The sequence below is a fragment of the Typha angustifolia genome, chromosome 15 (genome assembly GCF_048772165.1).
Source record: "Typha angustifolia cultivar Huaian chromosome 15, ASM4877216v1, whole genome shotgun sequence".
In the NCBI taxonomy this organism is placed as follows: domain Eukaryota; kingdom Viridiplantae; phylum Streptophyta; class Magnoliopsida; order Poales; family Typhaceae; genus Typha; species Typha angustifolia.
Window position 1 is genome coordinate 8,723,262 of NC_133253.1, and position 16,514 is coordinate 8,739,775.

Sequence of the window (16,514 nt, forward strand, 5' to 3'; positions counted from 1 at the left end):
GAAAGAAATGACTTATATAAAATAAATCCCATATAGACTTGGCTAAAACTAAATCCTGATTATGGGAGTCTAGACAAAGACTAACTAGGTTCCTCTGGCACCTTCATGAACTTGCGTAACAGCTGAATCATGCACACTGTCCATATTACTCAACAATAAATGCAGCACTAGGTTGACTCATGCAAGGTAAACTTTTTGCTTCCTTTCGACATGACAAGATCAAGGATCAAATCGCCACATTTGAGTATTTGACAAAGGGAATATGATGTGACATCAATGTCCAATTAGATTATTTACCATATTTACTTACTTCATTTGAACAATTATAATACTAGGGTAGTGTTGAACAATTATAATATTAAGTTATTAGCCTAATCTGTGTGGAATGTCTGCAGTCTGCACCATTTTGTTTGACCATTGGTTGGTTATTAGTCTAGATAGTTAATTTGGGCCAGATTAAGTCAGGTTACTGTGCTGCCTAAACCTCCTAGAATCTCAGAAAAACTCCTAGGCCATGTTTGGTTGCTGGTTAGGGGATTCCTTAATCTAGAATCTAGAATCTAGATAAAGGAGCGTTACTCTAGATTTGTAACCAAACATAGGATTATCCCTAAATCTGATCAGAAACACTGTAGTAACTATTGCATCTTATTATGTACGTAAGCTCAGTTACAATTTTACCCTTAATTTAATAAATTGTCTCACATGACATGTCAAAAAATAAATATGCCTCTCTCCTACCACCCACTTGTCTTATCCCAAATATATGATTAAAATTGAGCAATTGAGTGAGAATCTTTGGTTTTGAGTGAGAAAGTGGGCTAAATGAGTTTAAGCTCTAACTATCTAATCCCCCGTTCACTTCAGAAATAACTTTTTTTTAATTCCAAAATACAACTCACTATTCTGGAATAACAAATAAACATCATAATAATCTCATTCCAAAATATAAACACTATTTATCCAAATTATATAATATACCATACACCAATATAATTACTAATTTGTTGTTAAAATCTATCCCATCAACCTACTTTATATCAAATCAAAGAGCATTCATAGTAATTTCATAAAAAACAAAACACATTTTTTTCATCTTTTCCTTCACTTTATATTCTATCAAAGATAATTATTCTACCATTATTCCAAAATACAAGTAAACATAAAAATAACTATTCTTGGAATACAGACTTTATTTTAGCCTCGTTTACTTTAGGAATAAGATCAATTTAAAATAGATATTCTTCTTATTCCTAAAATGAGGTCTTAATTTCAAGAATAACAATTCTTGTATTCACTTGTGTTCTGATAAAAGTGTAATAATTACCTTCGATGTAATATTAAGTGAAGGAAAAGATGGAAAAAAAAGTGTTCTGTTTTTTATGGAATTATCATAAATACCTTTTGATTTGATATAAAGTAGGTTAATAGAATAGATATCAAGAGTAAATTAGTAATTAAGTTAGTGTGTTATAATATGTAATTTTGATGAATAGTGTTTATATTCTAGAATGAGATTATTATGGTGTTAGTTGTTACTCTAGAGTAAAGTGTTATATTCTAGAATAAAAAAAGTTATTCATGAAGTGAGCAAGGGTTTTGGGAATAACAAAGAGAAATACCTATTCTGGCCTCATGTCAATGCATAAAAAAGATACATTTTTAGCCCCTGTTCACTTGTGGAATAAAAATAAGCTTATTCTAGAATAAGCCTCCTTATTCTTGTGTAAACATCTTACTTTATTTTAGTATAGTAATTCATCATTCTCTCTCATCTTATTCTATTTAACTTTTAAAAGAAAATTAATGATAACCCATAATTACTATTTTTCCTTTAGATTAGACAACATTTACACATTACCTCAGCTACAGTTGAGATTCTCTTTCTCTCCACTATCTCTTCTATTAAATATCGGTTATCTTGAGTACAAATTAGGTTTTCTCTCTCATGTATCTCTTCTTTTAAATATTAGTCATCTCACCTACAAATAAGTTTTAATTTTTTTCAAACTAGTAAATTATACAAAAATTAAAATAAAAAATATTAAGTTTGCTATCTTTTCTCTCAGTGCAAGTTTATAACATCGCATTACACCGCAGTGCAAACTTATAACCTTGAACCACACCGTAGTGCGAGCTTATAACCATGTATTAGCCCATAATGTTTATTTATTTCTTCTAGTGTATAATTATTTTACATAGAGTGCGGGCTTATAACCTCACATTATATTACTGTGCGGGCTTATAACCCTGCGTTACCTCATAGTCTCTTTATTTTCTCAAGTGCACGGTTATTTTATATAGAATGCGAGCTTATAACCCCGTATTACCTCGTAATTCCTCTTTATATCCTCTAGTGCATTTTTATTCTAGTGCGAGTTTATAACCCCGCAGTGTCTCTTTATTTAGTGTATGATTATTTTATATAAAGAGTGCGAGGTTATTTCACTACAATATGGACTTATAACCATGTAGTACCTGGCAGTGCATAGTTATTTCTTTATCATGTGAGTATATAGAGTATTTTAAGTACGCAATTTTAATAAAAAATAATGTTATTTTAGAAAAATTCTATTTACTACTACTTTAACATATACTCAAGCGTATTTTCATTATTTGGTTTAAAACATAACTAATTTCTAATACAATTTTATTATTCTTCAATACTTAAATATCAACTTTATGTCCAATCAAATATAATTATTATTCCTTATACTAGTATTGTACTAAACATTAAAATAGCTTATACTAATATCAACTCTCTTCTTCTAGTATTAGAAATTAGAATAGTTATAGCTACTCCACTCTTATTACAAGTGAATACAGCCTTAGTATTTGACATTTTTCTCTTTGTATTCCCTTTTCATTCATTCTCATTACTCTCAAAAGCCGGATGGTCATGGCTTCTCTCACATGCTCTAAACAAGTAGAGCACGTATTCAGTACTCTTATGTCATCGTAGTTGGCTAAAACTTAGCGCCAAATACATTAAGAATCTATTTATCTCAAATTTCCCTATTTCTCAAGTAGAATCCAGTATGACAGTATCTAATTGTAAATTACTTGTGTGGAGGACTGAGGCAGAAAGTTGTGCCGACTGATCCACTAGTTGAGATAAAACAGCAAAAAGGTGGGATTTGGACTGATACACAAAACAGACATAATGTGCTTTTTCTTTATGAAATTTAAGTTTGGATTTCCATTAGACCTGCTGCATAAGAATTCGCCATGTAAATATATATCTCTATCCTCTTGAGATAAGAAGCAAGACAAAACAATTAAGGTTTCTGATTATATTCATTTTATCACCTACCTGACCCCCAAAATTAAAAATAACTACTTTCACAGTGTCGCCAATTCCAAGTTCCTTGCGCACCTGAATAAATTAAAATATCTTAAGAAAAAGCAACAAAAGCCATTGTTGTGAAAATCTAGCAAAAATCTTTCTAGGAATGCTACATCCACCTCAGATCGAGATTTATGTATCCTCCTGACAACTAAAGGTACATCAATGACATCCCGGAAAGCTGGCACTGCAGAAAATAATATCATTAAGGTCAGATAGATGCAAGCTGTAGGATGACATAATCTCATACTTCTCAGAATTATATTGCTGCAAGGTGTGTTTAGGTGCAAAGGTAGCCTGGGGAGAGTGGAAATCTAGGTGAAGGAACTATAAAAAAAATTTGTTTTCTTGTAGTTTGACAAGTTCTTTGGTGTTCCTGGAGAGAAGTGAGTATTGGACACTATCTGAAAATTTTGTCTACTTAGAAAACCAGAGTACTTAATCTTCATTTAATTCAAAAGAGAATAAAAAAAAAACAGAAGAAAGCCAAGTAAGGCAACTTCAAATGTTCAATATAATTAAATGAAGCCAGAACTAAAAGAATGTAATTTCACATACTAGGGCAATATCCAGGAAGCCGGAGTAAAAATTCACAATGAGAATAATCTTCAGCTATCTGCAATAACTCATATAAGAATGAATATGTGTGCATCAGTATGCCTGGATTTTCTTAGAATAAGGCAAACATACTTAGATCATATTCCTTCGTTAACATTTTTAACAACCTAAAGTACATTATGGCAGAAATAGAATATTAATCCATGTAAGCAGTCACATGATGCAAATAAAACAATAAAAGGAATGGAAGGAATGTTATTTAGCAGTGCATATATGAAAAATAACATCTAACATAATACTCCTAAAGGATATATCAAGCAGAATCTCTTACACTTAGTTACAATGGAAATAAGTGTAAAGGCTGCTGATCTATTTTTATAACATAGAAAACAAGGCATAAAAGAAAAAAGACATATTCCTACAAGATTCTCGTGACAATGCTACTATTATCAGCATCTAACATGTGCAAAAGATGTTTTTTTTTTCAAAACATGTGCAAAAGATGTTATATGGAATAGGATTCACTCATCCAAGTGATGATGCTTGGAGCTCTTGTGCACAAGCATTAAGACCTCAACCGCATTGAACTTAATATGTGGTAACACAATACTAGCTGAAATATCAACAACAAAAAAATCTTCCTAAGATGACTCTAATTTCTCTAAACAGTTCGTGGAAAATATATGGTGTATATAATATGGTGACACATCTTGATGGCCCTAATCCGATCAATTATAAAAAAAAAAAGATCTGAGCACCATTTCGAGGTATGTGGATCCACAGGCATAACCCAAAAATTAAAACATGGTATTTACTAAGATTGAGAAGTTCCGTATAATAAAATTGAGCATGTTATCAGCTTGTTAATTATATTATTATTATTTGTGCTTTTTATTCACGTTATGAGCATGTTGATTATTATTATTAATCATTGAGATAAAAGGTGCCTAAGATGGAAGGTCAAAAATGACGTGGGAAGTAGTAAGAAAAGACATGATGGCATTCAATTTAACAAAGAACCATATATCAATAGAGCCGAAAGGAAAAGGATCCATACAATCAACCCCAAAAAATTGGGATTCATAGTTGTTTAGGAACAATTTCAACACTCAATACATCTAAAAAAGCCACACAAAAAAAAGAAAGAAAAAAAAAAGAGAGGAATCAAATGTCCACGACATAGTGGATTTAAAGCTTACGAGGATCAAAGACCAACCAAAAGTGACTATTAAAGCTGGAGGAGCCTGCTGTGCAAAAGTTACTCTAAAGTTGTCAAAATGTTTAGGTGAGTTAGTTCTGTGATATGAAGAAAAAGGCATTTACTATACTAAGAGACAACTTTAAATACAAATACCCGTCAAATACTCAATATATATATCAATGTATTGAAAAGTAGAAAAGGCGGCCGTCATGGCGGGGCGACGCACCGGTTGCCCCGCCATTCCCCTTGCCGCTCGTCCAAGACAGTCTGCTGCCTTGGCGAGGTGGCGGTTTGGCCAACCAACCTGGCTTGTCGGGTTAGATGAAAAGGTCGGATTATCCATTAAAAAAACTAACTCATTAACCATTATACAAAAACTCCTCTCTCTTGCTGCTCGCTCCCCTCCATCTCGCTAATAGTAAAATCCTAAATCCCTAACCCTTTTCCAATCGTCCTCTCCAACTCTCCCTTCCATAGCCGACGATAGCGAGCGACAAGGCAACTAAGGCTATGGCTTGAACATGTAGGAACAGTGAAAAAGCGGGCGATGATTGGCGGTTGAGTATGATGTCCACTGTCCTCTTTCCCTTTCTCTCTCTCCCTTTCTCTCACTCTCTCTCTCACAGTCTCACCCTCTTGGTCCCACTCTCTCAGTCTCTCACCGAAGGGTTTTTGCTAGGCAGCATCAGTTTATCTCTTTCACTTCTGTCATCAATTAATATATTAGTTCTTAACTTTAGAAATTAATTGAAGTAATTATCCATCATTCTGGTAAAGAAATTAATTGAAGTAAATAAGTAATTATCTGCTAATATGTCGAATTGGTTAAATCTGTTAATCACTTAGTCTGTTAATTTGATTGGTAATATATTATTTTTCCAATTATTAATTACTTTAGTTTACTTAATTTTCTCTGTTTCTGTTGTGAACTTGCTAATTGTTAATTTGTTATTATCATTGTGAATTGAGATTATGTTATTTAGTATTTTGGTTTAGTACACTATTAAAAGATTTGTATGTACTATATTGGTTATATCTTACGTATAAGTATATAATGTATATTATATATCTGTACTATATATATTTATTTTATCTTTTTATTTTGTTATATTAAAAAGGCTAGACCGCCTTGTCACCCGCCTTCCACCATGGCGCTATATATATATATATATATATATATATATATATATATATATATATATATATATATATATATATATATATATATATATCAGACTAAATCTGTGCCCTGTCCAAATATAGTAGTACTTTAGGAATAAAGTATTTCTATAAAGATTGTTGGACCTCATATTCTCATAAGAATCTACATCTGCATGAGAACTGTGAAAATCACAACAAAAAGAGTTACGAGGAAAGATATGGATAGAATCATAGAAGTTTTCTCCATTTGGAGTTATTTTCACATTTCTATGCATCTTAAAGATGATATTTGCCTATCTGAGAATGCAACTATGCAAGAAACTTAGCAAGTAAATTTGAAGATAAATTCAAACTTAGAAGGGAACTATTTAGACCATTTAGTACATATATAAATTCAGTCACAAAAGTCATGTTTTAACTTCTAATGGCCAAGAAATTGTATTGATATCACCAAAAAAAGTTACAGACAGAAGGTTCGACGTGCACCTGCCAAACAATAGAACGGTGATGATGTCCAGCAGCCATGACATATTCTGCATATATGAAGTCCCAACTACAAAAGGTAAAAAATGATTAGAAGATCTAACCATCTGCCAGTGTCATTACTTCCTATACTAAAAAGGCAGGGACACATGCATTGTAGCATAATAAAACCTCAAACCTAACGCATGAGGGCTGACTAAAAGCATATTACAATCTGGGAGGAAATTAAATTTCTCAAAGATCTTATAAATTTGAAGTGTACTCCCTCAACCCTATATTATTGGAGAAGGCTTGGATGCTGAGAGTGATAATGGAAAACTTACTGTGTTGAAACTCGAAAGAATTTTGTTATTTTGACTCTCTACTTAACTCCTTGATAGATGCAAAACAATGAGGATGAAAAGAAGCAACAAAATTTTCCCTCAATGGTTTCATTTCATCTCTGTTTCTTTAGAAGAGTAGATGATGATGGCATTTGCACAAATATTTTTCAGATTGATGAAGAAAATTATTTTTTCCGTGATAAAGATCTCGTAACACTTATTCATGGCTTCCATTCAGAACTGCTTGTGTTTCAGTCGTGGAGCCCTAACTTTAAAGACAGTAGAAAATTTTGGTATTGCCCACTTTTTCTCAAGAGTGCTAACACTTTGAACCAAGGATTTGAAGCCAGTGATGTGTGTCAGTGGTTCGTGCCAGCGCCCAGCGGTACATGTCGTGTTCAGCCATCCAGCATGACTAGGGGTGTACCACCGGCACAGTGGCATACTTCTAAGTTCTAAATATGTTTTTCAACATACTTTAGGTTACAACATAGCTATTAAAGCCTACAATAGGGCAATTATCCTTGGATAATGTTGTAAAACATCTATTTTGCTAAAGAAAAGATATGATGATAGTCAAATAAATACATAATTCAACACATACATTAATTGGCACTATTTAATTCAGTTTAGGGGCCAAAATTTAAGTTTAAAAATAGCCAGAAGATAAATTTACTAGGTTAATACTATCATTGGAGTCCAATGAAATGATCTACTCATTTTAGTTTTCAAAATTTACATAATTTGTGAAATAAATTGGGAAAAATAATATCATCAAATAATTTCTAATTATGTAGAAATTCTAACCCAAAATTGTAAAATTGGGGTTCAAATCAAGGTTCATCGGATTGGCCGATCCCGAAATGACTGGGATCATTTCGGGCAAATCCGGATCGGCCGATTTTGATCAAACCGGACCAGATCCATTGTGGATCTGGTTTGAGTACGACTCGGGGATATCAACTATTGATGTCCCCAAGCTCTTTCCTTTCTCTCTTTACTCTTTTCTTCTCACTCCCTCTCTCTTTCACTTATTTTACCTTTTCTTCTCATTTTTACTTTCTAACGGAGAGATCTAGCGAACTCCAACGAACTCTGACAAAGCAAATCTCACTCTAGCGAACTCCAACGAACTATGGTTCATCAAGTATTTATTGTTTAAAAACAATCACATAATCTATATGCTAATTATTATCCTCCTCAATATCGTCAAACACAAGATACACATATTAATTATTATCCTCCTCAGAGGCAACAAAATCCATTTAATATGAATGATATGATGCAATCACTCTTTAGAGCACCAAATCCTAGACGTTATTATTTTTAAACTTATGGTGATTATGATGAAGACCACAAGAATTTACAAAAGCCAACTCGGTATTCCTCGAAGTTTTGACTTTTGAGTAAGTTAATACTTTTGTTTAATTTTTAGGGCCCATATGTGAATAATAATTATTTTCTTATTTTATGTCATGTTTTCTAAATGTTTAGAAATTTTTCTGTATTTTTAAATAATATTTAAAATTTTATGTAATTAAAAATCCGATCCAATCCGGCCGATACGTATCTTTTTTTCAGAAGGCCAATCCCAATTTTTTGAACCTTAGTTCAAATCAATCCATATGGAGTCAATCAAACATATTCCTACACTAGTTTTGAAACAATTTGAATAATTTGGCATTAAAATCAGAAATTTTGAAATTTGGGCCGAAATTTGAGGAAAATCATGTTTTCCCTTTGATGTCTTATATTTTGAGGAGTATATGACATAGATATAATACACAATGATAGATCTATGTAGAATGATTCTCACAATTATAAATCTAGCTTCATTTTGCTAAATCTAGAATGATGAATAACGGATTTGGTTTCTAAACTAAGAATATAGAAAAAGACTTGAAGTTCCCATCCTTGGATCAATGTTCTCCTCTCCTAATCCATGTTTCTCCTCATTTTCTTCTTTTGGTTTGGGAAACAAGCCTACTAGCAAAAATACCCAAAAAATGGTTATCTTTGAGTAAGCTAAAAAATTATAATGTGTAAGGATAAAATGGGTCAGATTAATTCCAACCCAACCCACTTCCGCATACGAATCGGATTGAATATGGATGTAGGTTTGCTAATCCTTCTAGGATTCAAATTTGGATACGGATAGAGGTTCAATAAATTCTTGGATTCAAGTTCGTATCTAGTTATATATAAGTTGGTCGGATCCAGATCTGGATATCGGATATCCATTTACCTACTTATAAATAACTAAGTAACCTAAGTATCCAACCTACTAATCCTAACCGAGCCTCATCTAGAGACCACACACCAAGAAGACAAAAAACGAGACACCTTCACCTATACTGAGACTCACAAAACCGATTTTGAGAATCTTTTCTCTTCGAGGAGAGACAAAAGGGAAGGGGAGGATACTCTGAAATATGGTGAAGTATTAGATCCTCCTCAACATCTTCACCATATAAAACAAGACCCCCAACGTTTGAACTTAAAATTACATCCTACCATTTGGTAAAGATCGATTGCTTTTGGTGAAATCTTGTACATGGTTTGATCCCTGGTCATGTGTTAGTTTGATTGTGTTTCATTTTGTAATTTTAGGAAATGGATTTATTTCTTTAGAGAGATGGACAATTTCTTTAGAGAACCTTGGTTTTGATTGGGGATTTGTGGGTAAAAATATGAGTTTTTTGGTGAATTATGACGAGAAATGATTGCGTTAAAGATAGGAGAAGATATGATTGTTTAAATCTGACCTTCTTTTGACCATTTAGATGCATTCATTTCTATTGGCTTTTTGGTAATTGGCAGTACCAAAGAGATCCCAAAATTTGCATTTAGCTCTAATTGCTTAGTTACTAGAGTTAATACTAGATGTAAGCTATGGACTTGTAGACAAACAGGGGAATCACTACAAGACAAACCATATCCAAATAAACAAGCAAACATCTTTTGCTTATATATATACATATTTGATTTATCCTTTGACTAGGAACTAGGCAATATATTTTGAGAGGGTTGAGTTAAATTGATAGCAAGTATAAATGTTTGTCTTATTTTATTAAATCTTCTTAACATGAAGTTGCTTTCATGTTGTTGGAAAAATCTTAGAAAACAACAGTTCCCATCCACCTATAAGGCTATAACTGGACAACAACAATATCCAATCCTCTGATCTGCAATATACAGAAAGTATTTATAGTATAAAGACAAAACTATGTAAAAGAGCAAAGAAGAGGGAAACATTTCTGAATCAAATGGCTGTCACAAACAATGAATTGTTTGAGGAATCATTCAAATCTTAGTCCAGGATTATATCAATATATACATTTTCAATTTGATATCTTATTCTGGTATGGAATGTAAAGAGTGTGTTACAATGAAAACAAACACAATCTGCAATATTGTGATTGTACTCAATGTAGTGTGTTATTAATGTAATATTTGTCAGATTGTGATTTGTGCTACAACTTTTATTTGAATCTTACTCTAGTATAGAATGTAAAGAGTGTGCTATGATGAAAATATTAAGATCCGCTATGTATATGAATTCAGTTCTTAAAATATGATCTGTATCCATATCCATTTAATTAAGATAGTATTTTAAATTTTGGTACCCATCCAATATCTATACCCATTACAAAAAAAATATAGATTTGGATATGGGTTGAGCATATCTGACTCGTATCCAATCCATTTTCACCCTTAATCAGGGGGTACGTCACCCAATACATTTCCGGTATTGACTATTGAGGAAAAAGCTCACGAGACACGTCAGCACAAGAAGGCACATCTTAACACAGGGCAGTATGCCTTGACATGAGAGAGTGCCTTCAGAACTCCCCATGCCATATCTCAGCATCTCAGTGTCACAACAAGTATTGATCCACAAGCTATCCTTGGTTTGAACCATCATCTTCTCAGAGAGAGAGAGAGAATTCAAAACGGAAAACTCTTGCCTATCTAGCATTAAGAAAAAAGAAAAAATATTATTCAATTTCTAGATTCTCCCTTCCTATCCCCTTATATAGCATTTGGCTGCAAAAAGTGGCAATTCCAAAAAACTAGTTACCAACTTTATTTAAGAAGGGAAAGTGTAGATAGGAGAACTACATTATCTATCTTCTATCCTGATGTGACATCAATTTCTAATTAAATTATTTACTTGCTTTATTAAAATAAATATAATATTTGCCTAATGTGAGGGGATGTACGCACCATTTTGCTTGGCCATTGGATCAGTTACTAGACTAGATAGTCAATTATGGCTGGGTAAGGCTACGTTAGTGAGTTAGCACAACCTTTTGGGAATCCTCAAGAAAACTCTTAAGACTTTTTCTCAACCTTCGAACTTTTCAACATAGCTTAGCTTCTCAAATCTTTAGATATTCCAAAAAAACCTTTGGATTTCTCAATATAATTCATTAACTTCTCAACCTTTGGACCTCCAAAAAAACATTTGGTCTTCCATCCTCTTTATGGACTATATGCAACCACTAGAAAGAAATCATTTTTTTGAAATTTATCAAAAACTTTTTGTAAGTCCAAATTTATATAGTGTCAATTTCGTGAAACAAAACACTTCAAAATATGATGTAAAATTTTTATAATGTTTAAGTCAAGACATATGGCTTATGAAAGAATACTCATACAAAGAAAATTAAAAAATGGAATTAAAATCAAATCAAAATCAGAATGTTCACTATTGCGGTCCTTATGCAATTCAAAGTTGGGTGCGCACCAATTAAGTTTTAAAACTCACTCAAACTTGATATTTCCTTATGAGATTCTCCTAGTACAAATTGCATAGGTTCTTCCATACTTCTTTAAGAGATCCAGAGGTAGAGCAAAGCATTCATCCATCCAAGTATCCCTCACCAAAAGGAGTTTCAAATTTCTATCATTGTGTGAGAAATAATTTGAGTCCAAGTGTTAGTCAAACATCGTCTATAATTTGCAACACTTTGGAAGAGTTAAACCAGATGTTAGAAGAAAAATCAATCTAGAGAGAACTTGAGAAATTTCAAGTTCATCATAAGTGAGTTCCTACTTTCCTCATGGAGCATACTTTATACCAAAGAGTGTGGAGAGCAATCTATGCATGTTCATGAATTAGGTTTCATCAAAGTTTGATTATCGAGCACCAAAGGGGTTGAATTGAGTTGTCTGCATCAACATCTATAGTTCTAGAGTTTGATCCACATCATATTTAGTAAACTCAATGAGGAGCGATCTATTTCACTAAGTAGTTCATTAACGCATAAAGTTCGAGCAAGAGAAAGACTTCAATCCATGAGATCTTTTGGAGCATGATGAGAGTGGTTGTACATGAATCTTATAATTATACTTTGAATATAAAATAGACTAATCTATGAGGTTGATCAGATCCATAGTTTTTTCCTCTCTATTCGAGACAGGTTTTCTATATTATAAAAATTATGACCGTGTATTTGCCATGCTTTAAGTTTTATATTCGTATTCAGTTTCCCTTTTCTACTGTTACTCAGATTTTCGCACAGACTTGAGATCAGTTTTTGTAGTTAGAATAGAATAGGAATTTTCATCTCCTACTTGGTTTCAATTTTCAAAATTCAATTTTTTAAATTTTTTAAATCTAGTAGGACTCAATTTTCCTAAATGGACTTGGATTTGATTTTTTGACTTTAACTTGGGGTTTGGCTTTATATATCTCTAAACCTAGTCAAACTAGGAATCATATTTCTCTCTATAATTTCACTCTTCTTCTTCACAGGACTTTCTATTTTCTACTCTTTATTCTACATTACTCTTTCCCATAGTCCTTGTGGGTTTTCTTCCTTTATCTCCTCTCTATATCCCACAATCCTTGTAGATTTCTTATCAATCTACCTTATCACACTTGTCCATTATCATGTTTTTTTGTTGTCTTGACTCTTGAGGAATTTCCTACAATAGAACGAGAACTATTAGTATCCTGAGTTGAACGTGAAGGCAAGGCTTAAGGCTAAATACTCTCATTCACATTCGACTTAGATCCAACATAATCCGTTACTATTTAATTATTTATATACCTTATTTCGGTCCTATATCCTGCAGCCATATGAGTTCTTAAATCCTAGACCTATCTTTAGTCTGTTCTTGATTGATCTAAGTCTAGTAGTCAGATCCATTGTTCTCTTTGGTCTTATCTTCTGGTTTTAAACTTCAAATTTGTTGGTTTGTTAAGTTTAAGCTAAACTGGATTTGATCTTGCTTATATTTTAATATAAGACTTTATGATCATTTTTGTTTTTGTTCTCTGTATTGCTGAATTCATTTAGCCTACATTTGATCATATGTTCTCTAACAATTGTTCGCAATTTTGGGGTGCAATATAACCATCCCAACTCTCCTAAATCCACTCGTGGGGTATAGGCATTTGTTAAATGACCATCTTATCTATCAACAGATCATATGATAATAAAAGGAAGAACATCTATGCAAAGAAATAAAGGACTCATTTGGACAGGGGGGAGATCTTCTGTTGGGAAATTGGATAGGTGATGTGCTGATCAGGATGGATGGGATGAAGTGAGGGTATCAGGGAGTGATTACCACCTACAAGGCTCCAATAGGGTGTAATTGAGGTCCTCACGGAGTGTCTTTCCTCCCTTTTCTCTTTTATCGCTGCCCCTTCAATCCTCCATCTTTTAAAAGAATATATTTTTCAGAAGTACAGAAAAATTATCAGCACCTAGGAGTTGCATATTGTGCAACCAAATACCAAGGATGGAGATTACAAAAACTATATCTAGAGACCACCAATAACTAGGTTACTCCTATATTTTTTGCGTAATGAAACATATAGTGGACACCTATGACACCAAACATAAGAGGCGGTTATAAACATAGTTAATAGTTACCTGAAATTTGTGACACAAACAGACCGAATTCCAGCATTTGCTGCTGCCCGACATGCGACAGGAACAACATCTGAGACCTGTCCAATACAATGACATTTCAAACAATACATATGTCAATAAAGAATGAACCTCTTTAAAAAACCATGACTACATGAGATACCACAGATGTTGTCAGTGCATCATTATTTATTTTACTTATTCCATGCTAACAGACAATCATGTATAGAAAGAATATATGCAAGTACCACTAAATCGGCTTTAATCGAGTTCAGCCATGCCACCTCAGTTGCCAAAATTGAGTCTCGTGGGACCACAGCTGTTTGATGATACTGCACTTGGATTGGGAAGAGGAAAGAAAGTAATATGAAGACCATCGAGAAGCAAATGATTATCAAAGACTCATTTACACAATAAAGGAACAATAAAACTGAGGGAAGAGAACTAAACTATACCTTCTCCAAAGAGGCAAGTCTATCCACTGTTAAAGCATCAGCTTGCACAGCCCCGCAATCAAGCAAAACCTGCAATGCAGAATGTGTCCAAAACACTATTTGTATAAAACTACTTAAGTTTATTAAGTAGAAATCAACCAAGTGTGTGCCAAAAACCTTGCGGATATGAAGATTGGGGGATTGTATCTCGGTGGTGAAGACAAAGTCCGGAGCACCGGTAACCACGTGAACGTCATGCCCAGCTGCAATAAGATGGCGCACAACCTACAAGAAAAGAACTCATATCTTATTTGGTCCTTTAGAAATCCTAAACCACCAAGTAGATTCCTACCAACTTCATCTAAATACACTATCTTAGCAATCGAAATTGTACAGAAACTGAGAGAATGTCCACAAAACTTGGTAAAGGTTGCAACTTTCTCTTAAATTAACAATAGCCATCTGCTGGCTACTCTATTTTCATTCTTTCCTTCTCGCAATTGAACGACAAACTTCGAATTATACCGTTTTCTATCATCAAGAACGAAACGAAACGAAAAATAAAATAAAATACCAAAGATTGCTATTTTCGAAAAGAACGACAAAGAAAACTAGGATGGTTAAGCACCTCGACGACTCGGGTGGCGTGGCCGAACCCATGCCCGGTGACGTAGTAGGCGAAGACGAGGTGCTCCCGAGATGCGCAGACCCCATCATCTCTATCCGTAATCCTCATACTTCTATATCGATAAAGATCCTTCTTTTATTTTACTCCAGATCAAACAAACAGAGCAGGAAGAGGAAGAGAACAAAAAAAACCCGAAACCCGAGGGGACCAAGAGCCAAGATGGCAATATGAAGACGATGAGGGCAGGAGATAGCGTAAAGAGTTACGTCTTCTTTCTGCCAATTCGTCGGGAATAGAAACCCTCTCAAATGCAAATTGCAAAAGCTTCTCGCTTTAACATTTATTGTTCTACTTCAATCGTTCCCAAAATTGAGGCGCGAATAACCGCATTCATAGTCACTACCCCGCCCACCTCGTCTCCTCCTATACGACCAAAGCCCCCTCATATGGCACCCAAAGCATGAAGCCTAAGCAAGCTTTAATTCTCGTGCTGTCTCGTGATCCTTAAACTTTTTGTCCAATGATTCCACTTTTATTTCAGAATAAGTAATCTAATAAAATAGTGTCACTTTCATGAATACTTTGCAAATTAATTCCGCCTTATAGTCGTAATAGCAAAGATCTACTCGTCACAATCATATATTTTATAGGTATATAGTATAAACCAAAAAATATATGCTACAATAAATCTTGACCAAACTAGCACTCATCTCAAAAGGCACCCCTCAAGCATATTATCTAAATACGGATGCCGTTGAAATTTATTATAATTATATATTTTATAGGTATATAGTATAACTAAAATTTATATTAATTTAATAATATTTTACCAAATACTGATGCTGTTAGAATTTGTTATAATCCTATATTTTATAGGTATATAGTATAACCAAAAAGTATATGGCTTATATAAATGTCTGAGCTGCAAACCTAAAATAAGTTTTGACCAAACAAACATAATCTCTACTTAGAAGACATCAGCATAATTAAAAAATATTATATTGCAACAGGATAAACTATACGAAGATATCAATTTGGGATCTACGATGGATAAACGAAGGGCACCACCCTGGACCCTGGTGGTGATAATATATCTCAATTTATAGTTAAAAGAGGAAAAAAAATCCACTTTAGAAACGGAGACGACCGGTATATCAAAAACTAAAGCGAAACTATCCGACCAAAAAGTTCACCAGATTGCATCTAGATCTTTGTGGAGATAGGGAGAGGATTTACGGCAACCACACGAGTGGCGTGGCCAAAACCATGGCCGGTAACGTAGTAGGCGAAGACGAGGCGCTGCTTCCTTTCGTCGTCACCAACCTTCTCCTTCGATGAAGCCGCCATCAGGATAAAACGGAATAAGGTTGAGATAAAGGTCGACTATCGAGTTCGATTCATTAATGGAGATGGAGAATAATATGACCGCGTCTTTGTTACAAAATCTCGGAAGGATAACGGAGGATAAGGACGGATAAATTTTTATACTATTC

The 16,514-nt window shown here is 33.7% G+C and overlaps 1 protein-coding gene across 1 annotated transcript in view; it reads right to left on the bottom strand.

The window, feature by feature from the left end:
- Positions 1-16,453, bottom strand: part of LOC140778182 (L-arabinokinase-like) — a 40,379-nt gene extending 23,926 nt beyond the window's left edge. The window contains exons 1-10 of the mRNA XM_073122769.1: positions 16,258-16,453; positions 15,022-15,133; positions 14,571-14,678; positions 14,415-14,483; positions 14,208-14,291; positions 13,963-14,039; positions 6,753-6,819; positions 3,905-3,962; positions 3,466-3,533; positions 3,314-3,376 (exon numbers count right to left, since the gene is read on the bottom strand). Of these exons, the coding sequence (XP_072978870.1) occupies positions 3,314-3,376; positions 3,466-3,533; positions 3,905-3,962; positions 6,753-6,819; positions 13,963-14,039; positions 14,208-14,291; positions 14,415-14,483; positions 14,571-14,678; positions 15,022-15,133; positions 16,258-16,289 (738 nt within the window). The 5' untranslated portion in view covers positions 16,290-16,453. The remainder of the gene's footprint in view (positions 1-3,313; positions 3,377-3,465; positions 3,534-3,904; positions 3,963-6,752; positions 6,820-13,962; positions 14,040-14,207; positions 14,292-14,414; positions 14,484-14,570; positions 14,679-15,021; positions 15,134-16,257) is intronic.
- Positions 16,454-16,514: the final 61 nt, after the last annotated feature.